At 43.0% G+C, this 17114-nt stretch overlaps 1 protein-coding gene across 3 annotated transcripts in view; it reads left to right on the top strand.

The window, feature by feature from the left end:
• The window catches only part of CDC123 (cell division cycle 123), a 79698-nt gene that overhangs the window by 521 nt on the left and 62063 nt on the right, over window positions 1-17114 (top strand). For all 3 annotated transcript variants that reach the window (XM_073328759.2, XM_078851185.1, XM_073328760.2), the window contains exons 2-6: window positions 545-616; window positions 3980-4040; window positions 5465-5497; window positions 13501-13596; window positions 14146-14252. In XM_073328759.2, coding sequence (XP_073184860.1) covers window positions 545-616; window positions 3980-4040; window positions 5465-5497; window positions 13501-13596; window positions 14146-14252 — 369 coding nt within the window. The remainder of the gene's footprint in view (window positions 1-544; window positions 617-3979; window positions 4041-5464; window positions 5498-13500; window positions 13597-14145; window positions 14253-17114) is intronic.

Raw genomic sequence — 17114 nt, 5'->3', positions numbered from 1 at the left:
CGGGGCAAGTGGGGGCAGGACATGGAGGGGCAGGCCCGTGGGGCGGGGTGTGGGGGCAGGGCATGGTAGACTCAGTAAGGGGGGAGCTGGCCTGGGGAGGGCATGAGCACCAGGATGGTTATTCTGGGTCAGACCAATGGTCCATCTAGCCCAGTATCCTGTCTTCTGCTAGTGCCCAGTGTTTCCGAGGCTGGGGCCGGAGTGTAGGGGAGAGGACGCAGGGCATGGAGCTTACACCTTTTCATGGTTGAGGAATACAGTGACAAAATGAATTGCATAGAAAATCTTTCATATAAAGAAATCCTTCATGAACTTTTAGTCTTCTCTTTGCCCCACCTCCCTTACCCCATCTAAAGAAAAGGTGTTTTTGTTTGTTGGGCTTTTTTTGGGGGGGGGGGACGCGAGGGGGAGCGTAGGGTTGGGATAGAACACAACAACTGTGTTCATGTCTGTGTGTGTTTCTTCCGCAGAATTAAAAGGACATGGAATGTTACTGGGATTTTTTAAATTATTCTAATAAATTTTCTGCCTTTTGTTTGTTCAGTGCTATACTTCCACTTCCAGAGAATGTGAAGGATTATTTGCTGGATGATGGAACTCTGGTAGTTTCAGGAAGGTAAAATCAAGTATTTTTCAAATATTAAATTCTGTCTCCCTATACTTAATTCATCTGCATATATTTGATAATATAGGGTGAATGAAAATCAATTATTTAGGAAACAAACCCACCCCCATTTTTAATTTAAATTAGATTCTTTATTTTAGTTAAATACAGGTTTATTTTTTTAAAATCAGCCCTTTTAAAATTAAATTTGAAAATGACAACCTATATTCAGGCCTAAATTTATTATGTAATCTGTTAAAATCCTTTAAATTGAATAGTACTTGTTTGCTGTCAAGTTTTAAAGAAAGTCAGATCACTGAAGCAGTGGAAGTTACTGGCTAAGCACCTGGAACTAGAGTTTGAAGTGCTAAACCAACCTTTGACAACAGTAGCATCTTTTTGCAAGTGTAGAGAGAATACATTCCGTCAGAGAGGCACTGCTGTTATGCCCACCAGGGTCTGCTGTGGCACCAGAACAGAGAGCAGCCAGCTCACCGGCAGTAGCAAACAGCAGCTGGCTGCATTGCTCACAGCGCCCTGCCTGCAGGGCCAGGTTAGGAGGCATGGTTTATGGGGGGTGGGAGAGGGCTGCTGGGGAATCACATAGACTGGGGTTCAGAAGGGCTAGTGGTGGGGGACAAACTGTGGCAAGGGCTGAATGGGGTGTAGGGCCACATGGGAACGGAGAGCAGGGGAGTGCAGGGCCACATGAGGACGGGGCAGAGGGTGGCCGAGTGGGGGTATGGGATACATGGGGATAGGGGCAGATGTGCCTGAATGAATGGGAGAGGCTAGGGGGTCAGCCAGATTCTGCATGGAGGAGCTCCCTAACAATCCTCCTCCCCTCAAAAAACCCACTGTTCCATACTTCTCTCACCCATACCCAACAACCCCACAGGTTCACTCCCAGGCTCCTTCCCAGCAATTGCTTCCCTCTCCCTCAGTTTTTCCGTTACTCCTAATTCCCACAAGCCTTTGCCACTGCTTTTGAGGGGTGTGGGAAATAAGCTTCTGTATTGTAGTCATAGGTGCCGACTCCGTTGGTGCTCTGGGGCTGAAGCATCCACAGAAAAAAATTGTGGGTGCTCAACTCCCATAGGGGCCCCACTGATCAGCTCCTCCTCCCCCCCCCCCCCCCCGTGCCTCCTGCCTGCCAGCGTCCATGTCGATCGGCTCCTTCCCCTCCCTGCCAGTGCCTCCTGCCCTCTGCGGATTAGCTGTTCAGTGGTGTGCGGGAGGCGCTGAGGGGAAGGGGTGGAGCGAGGACAGGGTATATTCAGGGGAGGGGGTGGGAAGAGGTGGGGTGGGGCCTTGTGGGAAGGAGTGGAGTGAGGGCATGGCCTGGGGCAGAGTGGGGGTTGATCACCCCTTGGGAAATGAGGAAGCTGGCCCTTGTGATTGTAGTTTAAATGAATTATTACTCAAGAGTTCTGTATTAATATGCCTAGTAAGGAATCTTTGTCAAAAAACATTTCCTCAATCTTTTTTGTTGTCTGTATTGTTACAGACATACTTGCTGACAGGTATTAGGAAATAAATTGCCAAAATAATTGTAACTGGTGTGATGATGTTGTGTTATTTTGACAAACAAAATATGTAGAATTTTGCAGAATTTTAAAATGTGCGCAGAATTTCCCCAGGAGTAAAGTCGGACTGAGGGAGTGTTCATTAAAATATTTCAAAAAGATGAAACCATACTATGATGGGGTGGTTGTCCCTCCGAACCCCCCCCCCCCCATTTGAAATGTTTTCTGTAGGATGCGTATGGGAAATTAGAGTTATCATCAAACTTTTATGGCTAGGAAGGGCCTGCATCCTGCCTCTGATCCTGCATCACTATGTAAATCAACTTAGCAGCTATTATTCAATTTGTGGCCAAGTTTCTGAAAATCTAAGACTCAAGGTCTGATTATGCAGTCGCTGGACATGAGCAGTTTCTACTGTGTTCAGTGGAGAGGTTGTCATATACTGCTGCATAATTTGATTTTTAAGTGTCTTTAAACATGCAGTCCTGTATAAAGTTCAGACTTTCTGGAAGGTGAATTTTCTTAGCCAGAAAGCAAACACACATGTCCTAGACATCATCTTCTCTCAATCACGATTAGTCTTGCTTTTAAACCTGGATGAATCAGCATCTGAATCTTAGATCTGCAGAGCTGAATTGTAGTTTGCCCCATAGTATCTTTGTCATTGTCACGAAAGCTCATGCTCAAATAAATTGGTTAGTCTCTAAGGTGCCACAAGTCCTCCTTTTCTTTTAGCAGAAACTCTATGTCTACACTGCAAGTGTACAGTGGCACAGCTACAATGTAGATACTTGCTACGGCAGTAGAAGGGTTTTTTCTATTGCTATAGTAAATCCACCACCTTGAAAGGTGGTGACTAGGTCGACAGAAGAATTCTTCCGTTGACATAATGGTGTCTATAACAGGGTTTAAGTCGGCTTAACTACATCTTGCGGGGGTGGGAGGGGAGGGGGAGAGGAATCACACACCTAAGTCAATGTAGCTAGGTAGACCTAGGTTTTCAGTATAGACCAGGCTTTAGCTGCTTGCAGTATTTGCTCTCCAGTAACGCTGTCTCGTTAGCAACATGGCAAACATGAAACCTGTCCTGTTTGCTACACTGACTTCCCGCAGAATATGGAATCATAGTCATGGACTCGGTCTTCCCTTTGAGGTGCTCAGTGATATGGGCCAAGGAACCTAAGAGATCACCTAAAGCTCCAAGATGAAGATTGTGGTCAACCACTCCACTCACCAGGCACAACAAAGCACCAACAGTCCAGCTTGTTTGTAAGGGGACAGAACTTTCTCAAATGGTGGTCTGAGACTGTGGAATGAATTCCAATAATATCTAAGAACCATTAAAAACCTCGACTTCTCTTCCATATGTAAGGCCTGCCTCTTTGACCTTACCTACAAAAAACACACAGAACATCAAGCAAAGTTAAGAGCTCCCAGTTTTCCCCCAGGGAGAGGAGCCACACCAATCCTGTGGTTTTCTAGTTACCTCATTTAATGCACTGCTGGGAGGCACTTACCGTGTTGATGGGTGTGGTATAAAAATCTGAATAAAATGAGTCACACAATATTCAATGAGTTTGAATGGTTTCAGAAGTGAAAGTGATATGCTGACAAAAAAGCAGAATGATCTTGTGACTAGGGCACTGGACTTGGGAGATCTGTCTTTGCCACTGACTCACTGTAACTGTATCACAGTGTATTGTGAGACTTAATTCATCCACTTATAAAAGCACTTTGAGATCTTTAGCTGGCAGTTATGGTGGAAGTCCAAAGTGTTCTGTCAAAATCAAACTCTCAAAACTCAAGATTTCTAAGAGTTTTTTTTTCCCCTCTCTAACTTTTGTTTCAGGGATGATCCCCCAACATGTTCTCAGGAAGCCAGTGTTGATGATCAGGCAGAGGAAATACAGGTTGGTACAAAATGTAATAAAACTTGTGTGAAGTCTCTTACAAAGTAAATGTATTAATACTTATCACATCTGTAGAGATCCATAGGGAGGCATACCACTTTACTGAATAATAAAAACATGGTCCCTGCTGTGAGGAACTTATATCTTAGGTTAGATCAGGGATCAGCAACCTTTGGCACACAGCCCGCCAGGGAAATCCGCTGGCGGGCCGGGGCAGTTTGTTTACCTGCAGTTTGTTTACCTGTTGGAGCTGTGATCGGCCTAACCTGCAGATGCTGCAGGTAAACAAACTGTCCCGGCCCGCCAGCGGATTTCCCTGAAGGGCCGCGTGCCAAAGGTTGCCGATCCCTGGGTTAGATGCATCCTGACTTCAGGGAGGGAGGAAAGTTTGGATAAAATGTTGCTATGATATTTGTTTCTCACAAGGCACATTTCTTATTAGTTTCTTTATTAATTGGTTTTGTTAAGCTCCGAAAGAAACAGTGGAGAGGCTGTGGAAAGAAGTGGGTTTTACAGGGGGCATTTGAAGGAACAAAGAGAGGCTGTGTACCATACAGGATCAGGGAGGACATTCCAGGCAAAGGAGGCACCCTGAGAAAAGCAATGTAAGCTCTTAAAGAGAAAAAGAATTGAAGCGGAGTTAGCTAACCATTGGTCTAGAACTGAGAAGTGGTGGGAATTGGGACAAGATTTAGGCAGGGACAGAGCTGTGCCAAGCTTTACACTGCACATCTTGTTGGCTTGCTTCTCTGTCATATTCTGGTTGCAATTTGCAAAGATGACTTCAAGACTTATTTCTACAGTTAAGGATGGTGATACTGATGCTGAACCCAAGGTTTCGTGCTGTGCATGGTTTTTCATAGCCCCATGATACCTGAACATTTCTGCCTCTCCCTTTTTCATTTAGACCATTATTTTTATTAGGTTTTGTCTACACAGTGAGTTAGTGTGTGGCAAGCCAGGGTATGACTCTACAGCATGACAGCCTGCTGTACACTAACGCTCTGTGTGTATTCTGTTACAGCGCAGTGAAAGTTCCGGAGCACGGCTCAGAAGCCCAGCATGCTCTGGGACTTTCACTGCATTTTAGCAGGTTCTACACATCAGGTTAGTGTGCAGCACACTGGTGCGCTGTTAATTCACACTCTGGCTTACTGCATGCTAACTCACTGTGTAGACAAGCTCTTATTTGCTATCTTCATTTATGTCAAGTGTTCAGTCAACAATAACAGCACCTCTCTATATGTTGGGTGTTGTACCCGCTCCCATCTTTATGGTACAAGATCTCCAGGACAGAGAGAGGATTTGTTTGGCATGTTTTACCTATTGTACAGTTCAGTGTAGATTTATGGCGCTACATAAATAATAAATATGCTAGGACATACAAGAAACCATTAAAATTGTTCTATTCCTCTTTTATTTAGTGGTCGGATGATGAGAATACCACAACACTTACGGTAAGGATGCTTTATGTACCTAAAAACATGGAATTTTGTCCACATTATTCTTTCTGTAACCTGAGAATTAAGCTCATTTTCAGAAGATTAAATTTACCCATTGTTACACTGACCATGTATCAGGCCATTCCAGATTTGTGGCAGGGTGGATGTTTCTCATTATAGAACCTGGTGGAATCTCACTTTTTGTACAAAACACACCAGTAACCGGAAACTTATTTAAATTGTAATATGAAAAACAAGTTGTTATTGCTTCCTTTGTGGATAATCAAAAATAAAAATGGGCCAGTGTTTAAGGATCAGACTCTCACCAGGCTATAGGAAATGAACTGAAGTTCAGCACTAAATATAGCCATCTTTCATTCTTGCCACTTCCAACATGGCTCCCCAATTACATAATCAAACCTTAAGCAGAAGAGATGAAGGCCCTGTAGCTTTCTGCTTTCAGAGCTCTACACAACCCCACTCTCCTACACCCTTGCCATTATTTCCTCCTATGGCCCTTTCATCCCTCTGTATCTCTGTACCCCCTCCTCCCATGTGGTCCTGCACCTACCTCCCCCCTGTGACCCTGCGCCTCCCACTCCCATTCAGCCCCTGCCCCAGTCTGTCCTCCCCCATTAGCCCTTATGAGCCCCTGTCTGACCCCCCCAACAGCCCCACACTGTCTGTCTCCCCATATCTCCTGACCTGGCCCAACAGGCACTGTGAAGAAGGCAGGCTCTTTCTCTTCCCTATTGCAGCTGGGGTTTGCCAGGAGCAGCTGCTGTATTCTAGCACCATAGCGCCCTCTGATGGGCAAAAGGCAGAACTTCAGCAACTTTTCAGCAGAAACTTTTTTTTTCTGTTTTAAAAAAAAAAAAAAAGAATTAAAAATATGCATGGCACATGAAATATGTGTGCACGCAATGGCACAGGATTTCCCCCAGGAGTAATTGTACTAAGCAATGTACAAACACCTATCCTGATCTCTACCTTCAATAGCTTATATGTTCACTTAGAGTTTACAGCCTTGCATTTTGAATCTGTAGAGACTTACACATGTGCTTAACTTTACACTTGTGAGTAGTGTCTGATGTCAGTGGAGCTACTTACACACCTATGTCTTTTTCAGATTGGTGCCTTAGATTGTAAATTGTTCAGATAAGGGATTTTTTGAGTTATTTGTTGTATTTTACCTTTGTAAAGTGTCATGTTTTGTTTAACACTGTTAAACAATAGAATACCAACTCATATTTTGAATGTTTTTCTATATTTTCATATATATTCTGTGTTGTAATTGAACTCAAAGTGTGTATTATTTTTTATTACAAATATTTGCAATGTAAAAATGATAAAAGAAATAATGAGGAATCTGGTGGCACCATAAAGACTAACAGAATTATTTGGGCATAAGCTTTCGTGGATAAAAAACCCCACTTCTTCAGATGCATGGAGTGAAAATTACGGATACAAGCATAAATATACTGGCATGTGAAGAGAAGGGGAGTTACCTTACAAGTGGAGAACCAGTGTGGACAAGGCCAATTCAGTCAGGGTGGAAATGGTCCACTCCCGATAATTGATGAGGAGGTGTCAAAACCAAGAGAGGGAAAATTGCTTTTGTAGTGAGCCAGCCACTCCCAAACCCTAGTCAAGCCCAAATTAATGGTGGTAAATTTGCAAATGAATTCTAGCTCTGCAGTTTCTCTTTGAAGTCTGTTTTTGAAGTTTTTGTTGTTGTTGAAGAATGGCTACTTTTAAATCTGTTGTTGAGTGTCCAGGAAGATTGAAGTGTTCTCCTACTGGCTTTTGTATGTTACCATTCTTGATGTCTGATTTGTATCCATTTATTCTTTTACGTAGAGACTGTCTGGTTTGGCCAATGTACATGGCAGAGGGGCATTGCTGGCACATATCACATTAGCAGATGTGCAGGTGAATGAGCCCCTGATGGTGTGGCTGATGTGGTTGGGTCCTCTGATGGTGTCGCTAGAGTAGATATGGGGTCAGGGTAGGCTACGGGGTTTGTTACAGGGATTGGTTCCTGGGTTAGTGATTCTGTGGTGTGATGTGTAGTTGCTGGTAAGTATTTGCTTCAAGTTGGGGGCTGTCTGTAAGTGAGGACTGGCCTTCCTCCCAAGGTCTGTGAGAGTGAGGGATCGTTTTCCAGGATAGGCTGTAGATTGTTGATGTGCTGGAGAGGTTTTAGCTGGGTGCTATACGTGATGGCCAGTGGTGTTCAGTTATTTTTCCTTGTTGGGCCTGTCCTGTAGTAGGCGACTTCTGGGTCTCGCTCTGTCAATCTGTTTCGTCACTTCCGCAGGTGGGTATTGTAGTTTTAAAAATGCTTGATAAAGATCTTGTAGGTGTTTGTCTGTGTCTGAAGGATTGGAGCAAATGCAGTTGTATATTAGGGGTTGGCTGTAGACAATGGATCGTGTGATGATGTCCTGGATGGAAGCTGGAGGCATGTAGGTAAGTATAGCGGTCAGTAGGTTTCCGGTATAGGGTGGTGTTTATGTGACCATCTTTTATTTGCACTGTAGTGTCCAGGAAGTGGATCTCTTGTGTGGACTGGACCAGGCTGAGGTTGATGGTGGGGTGGAAATTGTTGAAATCCAGGTGGAATTCTTCAAGGGCCTCCTTCCTGTTTCTTGACTTTAGCAAAGCTTTTGACACGGTCTCCCATAGTATTCTTGTCAGCAAGTTAAGGAAGTATGGGCTGGATGAATGCACCATAAGGTGGGTAGAAAGCTGGCTAAATTGTCGGGCTCAACGGGTAGTGATCAATGGCTCCATGTCTAGTTGGCAGCCGGTATCAAGTGGAGTGCCCCAGGGGTCGGTCCTGGGGCCGGTTTTATTCAATATCTTCATAAATGATCTGGAGGATGGTGTGGATTGCACTCTCAGCAAATTTGCGGATGATACTAAACTGGGAGGAGTGGTAGATACGCTGGAGGGGAGGGATAGGATACAGAAGGACCTAGACCAATTGGAAGATTGGGCCAAAAGGAATCTGATGAGGTTCAATAAGGATAAGTGCAGGGTCCTGCACTTAGGACGGAAGAACCCAATGCACAGCTACAGACTAGGGACCGAATGGCTAGGCAGCAGTTCTGCAGAAAAGGACCTAGGGGTGACAGTGGACGAGAAGCTGGATATGAGTCAGCAGTGTGCCCTTGTTGCCAAGAAGGCCAATGGCATTTTGGGATGTATAAGTAGGGGCATAGCGAGCAGATCGAGGGACGTGATCGTTCCCCTCTATTCGACATTGGTGAGGCCTCATCTGGAGTACTGTGTCCAGTTTTGGGCCCCACACTTCAAGAAGGATGTGGATAAATTGGAGAGAGTCCAGCGAAGGGCAACAAAAATGATTAGGGGACTGGAACACATGAGTTATGAGGAGAGGCTGAGGGAGCTGGGATTGTTTAGCCTGCAGAAGAGAAGAATGAGGGGGGATTTGATAGCTGCTTTCAACTACCTGAAAGGGGGTTCCAAAGAGGATGGCTCTAGACTGTTCTCAATGGTAGCAGATGACAGAACGAGGAGTAATGGTCTCAAGTTGCAGTGGGGGAGGTTTAGATTGGATATTAGGAAAAACTTTTTCACTAAGAGGGTGGTGAAACACTGGAATGCGTTACCTAGGGAGGTGGTAGAATCTCCTTCCTTAGAGGTTTTTAAGGTCAGGCTTGACAAAGCCCTGGCTGGGATGATTTAACTGGGAATTGGTCCTGCTTTGAGCAGGGGGTTGGACTAGATGACCTTCTGGGGTCCCTTCCAACCCTGATATTCTATGATTCTATGATTCCCGTGGGTCCATATGATGAAGATGTCATCAATGTAGCGCAAGTAGAGGAGGGGCACTAGGGGACGAGAGCTGAGGAAGAGTAGTTCTAAGTCAGCCTTAAAAATGTTGACATACTGTGGGGCCATGCGGATATCCATAGCACTGCTGCTGACTTGAAGGTATAAGTCGTCCCCAAATCTGAAATGGTTGTGGGTGACGACAAAGTCACAGAACTCAGCCACCAGGTGTGCCGTGGCCTCATCAGGGATACTGTTCCTGACAGCTTGTAGTCCATCCTTGTGTGGAATATTGGTGTGAAGAGCGTAAAGAGCTTCTACATCCATGGTGGCCAGGCTGGTGTTTTCAGGAAGATCATCTATGCATTGTAGTTTCCACAGGAAGTTGGTGGTGTCTCGAAGATAGCAAGGAGTGCCCGTAGCACAGGGTCTGAGGAGAGAGTCCAAATAGCTGGTAGCTATTCTCTTCATGTGCCAGTATATTTATGCTTGTATCTGTAATTTTCACCCATGCATCTGAAGAAGTGGGGGTTTTTACCCACAAAAGCTTATGCCCGAATAAATCTGTTAGTCTTCAAGGTGCCACCAGACTCCTCATTGTTTTCGTGGATACAGACTAACACGGCTACCCCTCTGATAACAGAAATAATATTTTTCAATTCACCTCATAGAAATACTGTAGTGCAATCTCTTTGTCCTGAAAGTGCAACTTACAAATGTAGATTTTTTTTGTTTTTTTACATAACTGCACTCAAAAACAAAATAATGTAAAACTTCAGAGCCTACAAGTCCACTCTGTCCTACTTCTTGTTCAGCCAATCACTAAGACAAACTGTGATGGGATTCCCCCCAGGGTGTAGCCTGGGACTGTGGGACTGCTGTATGAACACGAAGTGCCTTCTCAAATGTCAAAGTATTTTAAAAGAAAAACTACTAAGAAAATCCATCACACGTACACAGCCAACTATCTTTTTCAGTTTCAGTGAAAATAACTTCTTTACTTGGCTCATAAGATCTACATTCTGAACCTTACTTTGTGCCCTGCAGCCGTGGCTGTCATGGCCACTATGAACACTTAAGAAATGCATGATAGAGAAGTTAACTACATAGGAAAGCCACCTGCATAAACCTCACAAAGAAATCCATTTGTGCAGGGATGGGGCGGGCAGGGAATGTATTAAAATGGAAAGGCTCTAGACAGTCATCTCACAGTTACTTAATGACAGTAAAGATCAAATTGAATGCTGGTAAAAGGGGCCAGATTGACAGCCCGATAGAATTCAGTCCTCTGTCCACAGACCAGGTACTATACAGCACAGGCACACTGCTAACACAAGCTTCCGCAACACTGGCCTGCCATTCTACTTGGGGTGATTTTGCCTTTCACAGCAGCATGTGGATGCGGGTCACCTGCCAGAATCATCTGGATATATCCCACTTAATTCCCTGCTATTTCAAGGGCCTCAGGCACTGGTGTGGCACATAATAGTTTAGTCCCCTAAGGGCTGTAATATTTGGTCTAATTTCAGTTGTTGGGTTTAGTGTGCGGGTGGTGGCTTCTGATATACAGCAGATCAGACTAGATGATCCAGTGGTCTCTTCTGGCCTTAAATTCTATGACTATATGACCAAGGCAGTGATGCTGTACTAATGGTTATAAAAGCAGCATGAGTGCTCTGGCATTGAGAAAACACAGGAAAAATGGGTTTAAAAGACTTCTTTTGGTGTCTGATTAGTTCACAGCATGAGTGAGTGGGATGACGTTTTTGTGACGTATCAGCATATTCTGATTTTCTACTATAATACTTGTTCTGCAAAAAGAGGTGGTCTTTGCAAAGTTGATTCTTTAGGAACTGATGGACTGAAACCAGCTTCAATTTCTTTTAAAGATTCTGGATCTAATTTTGTCCTAGGTTGTGAGCATGCTGGGCAAGGACTTCTTTTGTATTGTTTTGGCATGGTGCCTAGTACAATGGAGCCCAACTTCCTGTCCGGGGTCCTTAGGAGCTAACAATAGAAATAATAATTGGAGGTAGTCCAGGTAGCTACACCTATCATTAAGGGTGCTTGACACTTTCCACTGTAGTACCCTATTTTCAGCTGCTTAGAACTTTGGCAAACTTTAACTGTTTGGGATGAAGTTTTCCATGGCAGATGTCTACCAGGTTGATTTTTTTTTTGTGGTGGGAGAGTGGAGAACTTCAAAAACTGCTCAGTAATTTTTTACAACAAGCTTATGGACTAATTTGTTTTGCTCATGGTAAACAAAATGTGTACAATCATTTTTATTGCGAATTTTTAACATTACCATGCATTGGAGCAGGGAAATGAAATATGACAAATTTTGCCCTAGTTCCAGAATATGGCCTTTGCTGCCTGAATTTGGCTGCGTTCTGAGTCTCCGAAAATCACAGTTCGCACATGGTCAGTTGAGACTTGTTACATTTTGGCTGCTAAATGCTCAGAAGATGCCATCTACACTGAGCATGCCCCTTCACTCCCAGCACCTTCATGCTGATCGGACTGCATGCACACAAAGTGACAGAGCATCAGTGTTGCCAGCTATCACTCGGTGAATGTCACCGTAGAGGACCTTGAAAAGTAATTAGATGGTGCAAAAAAGTGCTTGTTCAGTTTTTTTGGGGCGGGGTTGGGAGGGAGGAACTTCAAGTACGATTGCTCTTGAAAACTAAAAAGTGCAGTAAGTAAAAACTCAGAACATATGGAACCAAGCACAACTTAAATCATTCCACTTAAGTGGAATGATTTTTTTTAAGTGATTTGGTGGGAAATCGTGTTGGGAGAAGCTAAAAAAGGATCTCTGAAATTATAAAATATTCTTGTGGATGTAAGGTTTTATAATTTGCAGTCTGGGTGCGAGGGGAGGAGAAAGATCTTAGTTTATCTTTAAGCTAGGTGTTATTTTTGAGATGCATTTTATATAAACACTGATGGAAATAGCATTTTCTAAACACTGCTTACTGTGACATCATTTATTTATTCTTCAGGATGAAAAATCTTTGGCAACTGTCCACAAGTCTTTGATATTCTTTTGAAGGGCAGAGATTTATTTCTTCCTCTGTGCTAGCCACCCACACTAGTAGTGCTTGTAGCATCGTGTGGGATTTTTTTTCTACTTTTGGTGTTCTACTATACAGTAAATCATTTATTTTTAAACAAGCATCACATTCTTTTTCAAAGCCAAAGATTCCCAGCACAGTCTATTCTCTTGGTGCAAGTTAACAACACATGTATTACTCAAGACTGTCTTCAAGGCCCCAGCCCTACAAGCTCTTTTCCCATCCGGGGGAGCCACATTGCATGAAGCCCTATTAACTTCAGGTGCAGAACAGCTTGGAGATCGGGATCTGGGATTGTGTACGTAGATGTTTAAAGATTTGCTCTTCTCCACAGGGATGTCGTCATGTTAAGTGATAAATATTAAAGTGTGTGTGACACACACTTTTTAATGTGTGTGTCCATTTACACACACACACACACACACATTCCTAATAAATTAACTTTTAGTTTAGTGAGGTGTTATGATCTGATGCATATTCTTGTTATTTAACTGGCTTGTTTACTTTTGCACTTGTATCAGTTTCAACACTGAAATTAGACCAGTCAGTTTTGTTTATTGTTCCACTTTCTAACTTTCATACCTTGGCATAATGCTACAATATTTGGGTGCAAAATTTTTAGGGGAATGTCTAACATCCAACACCCCTCCCCCACCCCCCAAAAAAAGACCATTTGTTTGAAATGCCTAAAATCAGCATGAAAAAAATTCTAATCTTGTCAAATGTTGTTTCCTTATCTATAGTCTGGACTTCTCCTACAGGTGTCTCTTTAAAAGTTGCTTATTTGTTTGACTTGCAGTGTGGCCAGTTCTTATGATTTTATCATCAGTCTTGTGATACAGTTTTTTTTCTAAAGCCCAGGAACCTCAGTTTTAATTTTAAAAAACAAGTAAGTTTCCAGCCCTCATTATTGCAGAGAAAAGCTTGAAAACATGAACGGACAAGGTTCAAGCACCAGAAAACAAAAAATTATTTAAAATCTCATGATTTTTGGAGCCTGTCTCATGGTTTTTGAGTGGTAATACTGGATTTGCATGTGAATCTATTGCAACTGTAATTTACATCCTTAATTCTATTTCTAAAGCTAATCTTTTTCCTGATTAAATGAACGTGAATTACCTTCTGTTCTCCATTTAGGCACCAGAATTCCCTGAGTTTGCACTTAAAGTTCAAGAAGCTATCACGTCCTTGGGAGGCAGCATCTTCCCTAAGCTCAACTGGAGTGCTCCCAGGGTAAGAACACTGATTAAATCCTAAATGTTTTAACAGACTTCGTTGTAATCAATTCTTTGATGTATCTGGGACTTGGGAGGAGAGTAACTGCACTGATAGAGGCTGGTGCAGTAGCAGAGTTCTCAGTGGAGTGCTGCTGCAGTACAATTTGGTGCAGTCGAGTTGCACAGCCTTTCCTGAGTGATGTCGTACGGCTCTGCATCACCCAGGTACTGTTTCATGAGCTGGAATTTATATGGGAAGAGGTACAGTCTGCGTGTCCTTCTCAAAAATTCAGCTCTTCTCTTCATTTGATAGGCACTTATTAGTGCTTTGTAGAGAAAATAAAATCAATTTGCACTGATGTCAGTAGATGTCCATGCACAGAACAATAGCTTAATTCAGCCATGTGTTCATGATGAGAAGAGAAACTCCTGCCAAAATTAGTTGTCCATCTTTGTAGTCCTGCCTGTCAACTCGTACTTCAAAATGGTGTGCAGTAGTTGTATATCAGCTATTGATAAGGCACGTAAAGGTACATTTCAAATGATATCATTCCTTCTTGTTTAGGATGCCTACTGGATAGCAATGAATAGTTCTCTGAAATGTAAAACCCTCAGTGATATCTTCCTCCTCTTCAAGAGTTCAGACTTCATTACTCGTGACTTCACTCAGCCGTAAGTATAGTTCAGACAGATAGTTTTATTTATTTGATCAAATCTAAAGTAATAGTTCCTATAAATCTTCTCTGAAAAGTAACTGTAAAAGTCATTGTGGAGTTTGATTCATTGTCTCTCAGTGACTTCCATACACAACTAAAAAAATTCTTTTTTGTTTTCTAACTGCCAACTCTGCACAAATTCGGATTCCAAGATGAGAGTGAAACCAGATTTTGTTTCTAGTGATGATGATGCATGAGAAAAAAAGATTCTATACGCCAAATTATCCCCTCAGCAATACCTGGGCAACCTACCTCACTGCTATACAGGGGTAATGGAATTGTTTACTAAGTTCCAATCGGGTACGAAGGAAATGGACTCTGTCTTACTCTCATTCTTAGCTGTGCTGATTCTGCAGTGTTAATGGGTAAAATTCAGTAAAATATTATTTATTTATTAAAGTAATGGGTTCTGACCCTGACTACAAACCAAGAATGCCTTTGTGGACTAAATGCACTATTATCAGAGTTGAATCACATTCTAATCAAGACGTTTCTCTCTCGGTTCTTTGTTGCTAGGGGTTTTTATTATTACGTGTCTTCACTGTGGTCCGGCATCACTTTCAGTCATTTCATTTACAGCTTCTAATACTTTTGGGTTCAGTATTGTTGGCTGGGAGGAAACTGAGACCTCTACTGCTGTGTCACCTCTCCTTTTTTTTTCTGGAGCTCCTTGATCCCAGTTCCTTTTGTTGCATTTGGACAAATACTATTGCTCGGAAGTGTGTCGTTCTGTCGTCAGAGATAAAATTATGAGAGTACAATGGGATTAGGCAGGGGTTGGGTTTTTTCTTTTTCAATCTTCTGATTAGGAGGGTACAGTCAGTTGGGTAAGACCATTTAGCATCTGTGACCTCCAGACCTCTGAAACATGTGACTCATCCTAAATTTATTTCTTTGCAATGAAAGTGTTGTGTTTAATGAAGAGACTGCTTTTTTAACTTGAAGCTTAATTAGTGTTTAACTCCAGTTGCTGGTACCCTGCTAAGAACCATCTTGGAAATTCTATTTAATTGTCTAGCTTTTAAAAGTACTTCTTCGAAAATCAAGATCAGGAGGGGGAGAAATGCCTTCCATGACTAAACTAAAACCCCAGTTTAATAATCCAGTTTTATATATTTGGGAGGAAGCTTTATCCAGTAGTTGTTGGTTGCTTATTTATTGTGTGCCTAGGAACTTCAGTCAAGAGCAAGGGACCTATTGTGCTAGGTGCTGTCAACTCAGACAACAAAGAAGACAGTCCCTGCCCCAGAGCACTTACAATGTAATGAGGCCTTTTCTTGTTTAAAACGTGAAACTTAATTGTGCTGTTGCTGTGCAACTGCTTTCTTTTCTGGTCCTGCAACTTTGGCAACAGACTTTGGCATCTGTCAAGGTGCAAAAAATTCTCACCCGGGTCCCCAAATTTCTCTGTGGAGCTTAGCAATGGTTTCAGTCCAGTAGTGAAGTCAAAGCAGCTCTGCAAGTTATAATGTCCATGTGCATTGCCCTATCCTGGAAAATGTAGGGCCAGACTTTTCCTTGGGTGGGGTGTTAAGTTTTGTGCAATATCGGCCATCATTGCAAACGCCTAGCTCACATTGTGTATGCAAAACAGGGAGTTGTATTTTTATATTATGACAGTGCCCATAACTTGCTAGGCAGTGTCCAAACACTGAAAGTCATAGACTCGAAGCTTCTTACGACCAGAAGGCACCGTTGTGGTCATCTAGTCTGACCTCCTACATCACACATCCCTCAGTTAAAACTCTGGTTCAAGCCCAATAGCTGTTGTTGTATTAGAGCCTATTTTCTAGAAGGAAAAAAAAATCCAGTCTTCATTTAGATTTTGTGTGATGGAGAATCCACTGGAACCCTTGGTAAGTTGTTCCAATGGTTAATTACCCTCACTGTTAAGAATATGCTCCTTATTTCTAACCTGAATCTGTCTAGCTTCAACTTCCAGCCAAGAGCATAGGACATGGTCCTTGCTCAGAAGCACTTATACACTTAAAAGCTAAAAAGATAAAGGGAGGAGGAAAAGGTGATAGCGCGTATGCAAACGGATCAGGGTGGTGATAGCTAAATTTTAGTGTCTTTGTTCTGATGGGAGGGTCATTCAGTGGAATTGAGGTCGGAGATAGGATAGGATTGTGAAAGTAAGAGAGGAAATGGCAGAGGGAGAGGAGAACTGTATGGAAATGAGGAAATGAGGTTGAACTGAGGAGGAAGGGAGGGAGGTTGGACTAGGGGAATGAGCTGGGGCAGGTGAGAAGTTGCAGTAGGCCGCGCCAGTAACTGTAACACAGCAAATGAGGAAAAACCTATCCAGAGCTCAAGTTTTCAGAGTCAAGTGAAGATTTCTGGAGGCTGTGACAACTCTTTGGCAACTGCTCTGGCTCCTGCTGTTCAGAGGGGATGGGAGGCTGCTTAGCCACAAGCCTCTTTCCATCCATAAAGAGGTTGGAAGACCCCGACTTAACCCATGTGGTGCCTTCTGTTGTAGCTGGCGCTGGCTGCTTTGGGGAGTGAGACGCAGGTCTGGAAGCTTCCACAGTTTTCCCAACAAAGTCCTCCTAGTGGCTGTTCCCCATAGATGAGGGAAGGAGGCTGCTAACCCTACTGAGCACATGCATTGTTGCCCATCGGGTGTGCAGATCTTGCAGGTGCAATTTATGTGTTGTCCTTAGAAATTTTGGCCATTTAAAATTTGCTGCTACTTGTTTATAAGTCTTGGAGAAATGTACCCAGTAATTACTAGCAGGAGGACTAAATCTACTAGCCAGAGGTAGGAAATGCAAGGGTGGGAGTAGCTCCACTAGCAAAGTCTATGGCTTGTGCC

Source organism: Lepidochelys kempii, chromosome 1, assembly GCF_965140285.1.
Source record: "Lepidochelys kempii isolate rLepKem1 chromosome 1, rLepKem1.hap1, whole genome shotgun sequence".
Classification (NCBI taxonomy): domain Eukaryota; kingdom Metazoa; phylum Chordata; order Testudines; family Cheloniidae; genus Lepidochelys; species Lepidochelys kempii.
Note: the sequence above shows the minus strand (reverse complement) of the source record. Positions and strands in the feature narration are given on the sequence as shown.